The sequence below is a fragment of the Triticum urartu genome, chromosome 6 (genome assembly GCF_003073215.2).
Source record: "Triticum urartu cultivar G1812 chromosome 6, Tu2.1, whole genome shotgun sequence".
Lineage (NCBI taxonomy): Eukaryota > Viridiplantae > Streptophyta > Magnoliopsida > Poales > Poaceae > Triticum > Triticum urartu.
The window spans coordinates 19,433,769-19,440,678 of record NC_053027.1 but is presented as its reverse complement, the minus strand read 5'-3'; the positions used below and the strand labels follow the sequence as shown (position 1 = coordinate 19,440,678).

Genomic DNA, 6,910 nt, shown 5'->3' with positions numbered 1-6,910 from the left:
AATTAGCTAAAGGATATGTTTCGTTTAGCTTTCTGAACCAGCTAATTAGTTAAAGGGTCTGTTTGGTTCAACTTAATTTGTAATTTCTGAACCAGATTCATGCCCAGGAACCCCCCAAGAAAAAGACTCCATGTGCAATTGATGGTTTGTGGAGTTGCTGTTGGCTATATATTTCTGCTCAGGTAAAAGGTATAGCAAGTTTACCGATGAAACAAAAATGGTACTGTGATTTTATAACATCAATATGAAATTTAAAAGCAACCCCTTGCCAAAGTAAAAAACAAAAGGGTATCTTGCCTCTATATTGCTTTGACCTGAAATTGAAGGATGGATATTTTACGTGTTTGCTTTCAAGGTTCATATGACAATTCGTTTTGTTTATCAGTGTGTTGCATCCATGGGTAGATTTTCAGCTACGCCTGCCCGGATTTTGGAATTTAGTCTACTTTGTCAACACATGCACTGCACACACACGTTGCTAATATCAATTAAAATGCTTACCTTATTAGAAGTATGTTCTACAAAGGATCGACAAACAACTAGAGAATTTACACTCCAATCATTCTATGCTTCCAAGTTGAACAGGTGAACATTATTAGAGAGACCTCAACACCGGATTTCAAACAACATGGAGCCATGTGAGGTCACCACCGCTGAGATGCCCCCCTTCATCACACTCCATCTTTTTCTACTCCAGACTTCTGTGCAGGTGCACCTTGCCAACTTTCTCCGGACAACCTTTTCTAGATCCGGCACGCTTACAGTGATCTTCCTCCTTGCAGTGTCGAGGTTGAAGATGGCCACGTAGATCTCTCCTGCTTCCATGCAAGAAGAAGAATCAGCCAAAGAAAAGGGACGCTTATTCGCCAAGTGTGCATTGGCAAAGAAGCATGCTGCTCAGATAAAAGTACCTTTGTCTCCAATTGCTGTCCATGCTCGTGCTCCGGTAGTTTCATTCTCTGTCGCGTCAAACAGAAGTGTTACTTAGGTAAAAATAGCGATTAATTTATGGTGAATCGGTGTAGAATAACTTGTACCTCCTTCCTTGCTGGACTGCATTGTAGCACACAATCCTGAGTAACTGCTTACAAGCTGTCCATTCTCTGTTAGCTCCCAGACCTGCCATTGTTATCGGCAAAAATTGATCAACAACGACTTAATTTCACTTCCAAAGTTAAATGATCTAGTGTCCATTTGCTGGTTATTATGACAGCTAAATAGCAATTTCATGACACAAAATGCTCCACAAAATTCTGCATTTCAGCCTCAATCTACATGGATCCCGTTTCTCTTACCAGGATACCAATGTGTGTGCTGAACTTACCTGCTTTGTATGCCGTTCGCAGGCCGAGAACATGGGAGTTTGGCTCGCTGAGCTTGTTCGCCATGGACTGACAGATGCATCCAAGCAACCATCATCGGTGTCAATATCTGCCAGATGAAACTTTGCTTGGTCTTCCTCGCTGCTCATGGTAACTCCATCCCTGCATAAAAATAATATGTGTGGATCATACATATAATTCAAAAGATTAGGACTGCTTCCTTTAATGCATTGTTTTGTCACACGCCACTTACGATGTTGGAAGAAGTTTTGCTTTGGATTTGCAAAACGAGGCATTGCCATTCTGGATTCCATAGCTTCTGCAAATGCGATCTTCTGAGGAACTGTGCCATCCACCGGCGCTCTTATCGCTGCATGTACTGAGACCAAGAACCATTCCACCATTGTTTGTCACGTCGATCGGATAGCCGGACTTTGAAAGATCGGATTGTTCATCTGGCTTTGAAGCCCTTTCACTATGAATATAACCAAACTGAAAAAAAATACCCACAGGTTAGCTCGTTGTGCAGTATATGTTGCAGCAGGAATCTCCGGACTCCAACTAATATTTAGTTCACCTCCATGTTGTTTCTGGTGTGGTGATTTATCTTCAGTAGAGTAGGGTGGGTAATTAGATTGAATGTGCGATCATCGAGACGCCTCAAGTCCCCACCATACATGAGCGGTGATTTAGCCATTGACCAAAGTACCATCTGCAAAAATGTGTTCAAAGGTTTAAGACTTCGGCTTCCAACTTGGAAACAGAGATGAAGTTCCTTCAATTGCAAACCTGTGTTGTTTGTTCGTCAAATGTAAGGCTAGTGGTTCTGTGAGGTCCCTGATTAGCACCTGTATGAGAGAAAGATCAGAAATTTTCGAACGATTAGTCACACCGATGCACATGAAAAGTAGAACCGAGTCGTGCATTACAAAAGGAAAGTGCCACGAAGTTATGGTATGGATGATCACCTGCATCAGTAAGCCAGCCAAATGGAAGCATGTCTAAGTCTGGCCAGGACCTCCCTCGCAATCCAGGGGCGCCAATCTTATTCGCAGCAGCAAATGATCTATATATTATATGCGCGGTGAAAAAGAAGATAAAGTAGATTGGTTGTACTGCAAACTACAAGCAGCAGTTGCCATGTTTCTAGAATTGTGTGAGGAGCTTATACTTAAATGGAATCTACCTGGCGACATCGAAATGTGGGCGAACATCTTTCCAGCTGTCCCAGTCATCTCCTGTTACCCTGTACATGTCAACATGTTGTGTGATATTCTCAGCTAATGCTGGAGTGACAGCGGTTCCGGGGGAGATGGATAGGACGACTGGTCTCTCAAGCTCTTTCAGGATCTGCAAAACGCAATGTGTATTTCCCATGAGTTGATCTCAACAGATCGCCAATTGTGATGTAGCTGATTCTAGAATGGTGGGCTACATTAGTTCATACCTCTGAGACGGTCACAATCTCCTTCGGGCTGTAATCCGTGCCGAAGATGCAATCTAGCTTCACTGCAAGCAGAACAGTTTGGTGCATTATGTTACCATTTGCTGAGATTTCAGTTCTAAGGACTGCAATCCACTTCTGAAATTCAGAATAATGTAACTGAAAATTAGTATGAAGTTCTGCTTACCGAAATCGACGCCCCAGTCGGCATACTGTCGATAGAGAGACCTTAGGAATGCTCGTCCAGCTCCCAGGTCCGTATTTACACTCATAAATCCTTTCGGCATCCACGCACATGTCCTGTGGGTGAGGCCTATGTCACGCGCCCTCCATTGTCGGCCATTCTCTACATAGGCTTTTCCCTGAATAAAAATTGCAAAAACACACACACTAAGATCTCTTTCTTGTCTAGCTGTAACGAGGTAACTTACTCCGCTCAAGCAACTACTACTGTCATGCCCCTTCAAAAAAAAAACCCTACTACTTTCATGATGAGAAAGGCCAACCTTACTTTCTAGTTAAGAGGACGATTTGATCCTAGCTGTTGTGTATATACTTGTCTACAAAAATATGGTAGGTATAACAAGATTATGTGCTGTTTTGGAGATAATTAGATAGCAACTATTATTACATGGACATAATTGGATAGTAATAATTACTGAACAATAATAATTGGATAGTAATAATACTAAATAACTATAATATTTTTTGGGGGAAGTAAATGTAATATTGAGCATGCTAAACATGCTTAGCACTAAACATCAAATCAACATAGGTTTTTGGATTGACGTGGATGAGCGGGTGGGATCCGTTGGATCTCCAAAATTCACTCTTATATACTAGAATTAGAAAGAAGATGATGATAGAATTGAAGAATAGATAGATAGCAACATACGAAAATATGTATATATTTTTGGACGTGAAAGATTGTACCAAAATACTGCAAAATGATAACTACAAAAAACTTCAAGACGAAGCAAAGTTCAGCTATTCTGGAAGACCACGTGGAACATGTGGTAAGCAACCCAAACCTGAAGACAAAACCAGCTACTACTCCAGAAGTAACAATAAAAGAAAAAAAAGGGAATCAAGATGGAGAGGAGTACCGTGCGGACGTCGAGGATGGGCATGTTGGCGTTGACGGCCTGGGTGCTGATCCCGTTCATGAGGTGGATGCCGAACTTGAGGCCCGTGGCATGGACCTTATCGGCGATCGGCCTGAACCCTCCGCCACCTCGGCCCGACGGGAACCTCTGGGGGTCAGGGTACGGGCGCCCCCACTGGTCCATGCTGTCGAAGCCGTACGCGCCCACCCCCGAGCCGGCGGCGATCGTCCGGTACCACAGGAAGTCTATCACTGCGTACTGCGTGCACGGTGCATCATCTAATGTTATGTCATGCCGCAACAGAGAAGAAATGCAGTATGATCATCCATACTTGAATGAAAAAAAAACTATGAAGGGCTTGGTGTGTGATACCTGGTATCCATGCGGGAGCAGCCTGTTGGCTATGATCCGCGCGTTGTCGAGGAACGCGGCCTCGTCGATGATCCACGAGAAGGAGTCGTACGAGTTCCAGCCCCTCGGCGGCAGCGCGGTTAGCTGCTGCTGCCGGTGGCCATCTCCGGCCAGGCCGGCCGTGGGCGTGGCTGACCAGATCAGGGACGTGAGGAGGAGAGCGACGCAGAGCATGCCCGCCATGGAGATGAGGTGTGGGCGGCTTCAGCTGCGTATTGTGTTGCGAGCAGGATCGGCCACGGCAGGCAATTATAGCGAAGGGCTGTGGACTGTGGTGGTGGAGTGAGGTGGAGATCGGGTCACATGAATGTATGCGCACGCATGCAGGTTTGGAGGGATGCTGAGAAGCGGCCGAGTCCATTTGGAATCCATCTGGCCGCCGACGCATTGTCCAACGTGGATACGGCCGGTGGTCCTTGCCATGGCCATCGATCTCGTGATGGTATCATCATCGCCAATTTTTTATTCGGCGCAATCTTTTGTACTTAGTAATAGTAAAATTATTACAAAATCATCTTCAAAAGATAATGAAAATTATTAGCATGGTTTAATTGCGTTTTAAGGTACGATCTATTTTTATTTGTGTCAATCTTTTGGATTACAAAAAGATTGCGAAATTTAATAGCAATCCATCTGGATGAGGCTCACGCCCAATATGGATACCGCCGGCTGTGCTGACCACGCGAGGGTACTGCAGCCCCCGCACAACCCCCAAAAAAGAAGGTACTGTAGCACTTTTTTTTAGAAAAGCATAGGCATTCACATACCGGTAGACTAAAAATCTGACAAAAAATATCAGCTTTTTTATTCTATCTTCAGTTACCTGAAGTTCAGTTTGTTACCGTTGAGTTCCTTTTTTGAGAGAGAGAGAGAGTCATTATGTCTGAACCTTGTTACACAAATCACCATCACTCAAGGTGTTCTAACACAAGACATGTCTTTTCCAAAAAAGAAACACAGGACAGGTAATTATGCCCTTGCAATCTTTAGAGAAAAAAATATTAGAGGGAGGTGAGTGTCTTCAATTTTTTCGTCCGTTATCAAAATAACCCTCGAAGTTAATATTATTTACCCCTGTTGCCACCGATAATAAGAAATGGTTCGTCTTTTTTCGTTGTCAGGCTCATTGCTCCTTAATTTCAGCCTCGGGCCGCACCCCCCCCCTCGCGTCGTTGACCGATTTCAATACTAATACAACTCGGAGCAGAGCAAAGGGAGATCGAATTGAATTAATGGAACTATGTGCGATAGTGAGAACCATCGCTCACAAGTTTAGCATATGGATTGTGTGAGATCTAGAGCTACCTGAAGATATAAGATCGACGAAACCTAGAGCCAGAAGAGTAAACCTGCCATATGCACATACCAAGAAGGTAAACAAAAATATAAACGACTCTGGATAACCATTAATAAGACTCCATTAATTACATCAACTAATAGCTAGGGAGGAAAGTATCAACATATATGGAGTATATATATAAGCAAACTCAACAACAAAGATATACTAGTCTACTCCTTCTTCTTCTTCTTGGATGCCACTTTCGCGCCATTGTCTTGGCGAGGATACTTCTTGCCGCTTACTGTCGGCTTCTTGTCGCCGTCGTCGTCATTATCACTGTCATCAAATTCGTCATCGTCTCCATCACTGTCATCGACATCCTCGTCGTCGTCGTCCTCCTCCTCCTCCTCATCTTCTTCTTCATGGTTCTCCGAGTGCTCCTCCTCCGAGTCGGTCTCTGATGGCTCCTTTGGACCTTCCATGAACTCAATATATTCGAGGTCGTCAGAGCTGTAGAGGCTAGAGGGTGGTGTGGATTGCGGTCCCAATGAATTCTCACTTACATCAGGACTGCAGATGTCGTCGTCACTGGAGGAGTACTGGTTCCATGGCCCTTTCCAGGAGGCCATGACTGCGATGGGAGAGATTGCAAGAGAGAGTGTGTGAGAGCGCGGGGATGAAGAAGGAAGGAATGACAATTGAATCGATGATTAGCATATTATATAGGCGCATTAGAGGGTTGTCAGAATTTGGATATAATTAACTACATTTAGTACCACCGACTACGCACACGGTTTTGCATATTCACACGTGTGTTAACCTAGGAATGAGGCGGTTTTAATTGGGAATTTTAGTGTCGGTTGTTGATTGGTTTCCTTTGGTTGGGCTATAATGGGCAGAAAAGGCTAACCGGGCTGGGGCGGTGTGGGTGTAGCAGAGAACGAGTTGGATTGAGTTGGTGCGGGTTGAGGATGAATGATAAAATTGGGTTAGACGACACCATGGGTTCAACCCGTGAGTGCACCCGCTCAACCTAGCCACATGCTCCTCTTCCCGTTCCCCAGCGCTCTCTAGTGTTCCATGGCCACAACCCTGATACGTCCATTTTTCATCATGCTTTTATATCGATATTTATTACATTATGGGCTGTTATTACACATTATGTCACAATACTTATGCCTATTTTCTCTTATTTTACAAGATTTACATGAAGAGGGGGAATGCCGACAGCTGGAATTCTGGGCTGGAAAAGGAGCAAATATTATAGACCTATTCTGCACATCTCCAAAAGTCCTGAAACTCCACGGGAATTATTTTCAGAATATATAAAAAATATTGGGCGAAAGAA

General features: G+C 44.0%; 1 protein-coding gene across 1 annotated transcript; it reads right to left on the bottom strand.

Moving 5' to 3' along the window:
• Positions 1 to 475: 475 nt before the first annotated feature.
• Positions 476 to 4,511, bottom strand: LOC125514677. The gene is made up of 13 exons (XM_048680019.1): positions 4,245 to 4,511; positions 3,873 to 4,130; positions 2,954 to 3,128; positions 2,770 to 2,831; positions 2,509 to 2,672; positions 2,291 to 2,388; positions 2,112 to 2,170; positions 1,900 to 2,034; positions 1,576 to 1,814; positions 1,325 to 1,484; positions 1,038 to 1,119; positions 912 to 959; positions 476 to 815 (listed from the first exon to the last, which is right to left on the bottom strand). Exons 1-13 carry the CDS (start codon positions 4,464 to 4,466, stop codon positions 607 to 609), a joined length of 1,911 nt encoding a protein of 636 aa, XP_048535976.1. The 5' UTR covers positions 4,467 to 4,511; the 3' UTR covers positions 476 to 606.
• Between the last annotated feature and the right edge of the window lie 2,399 nt (positions 4,512 to 6,910).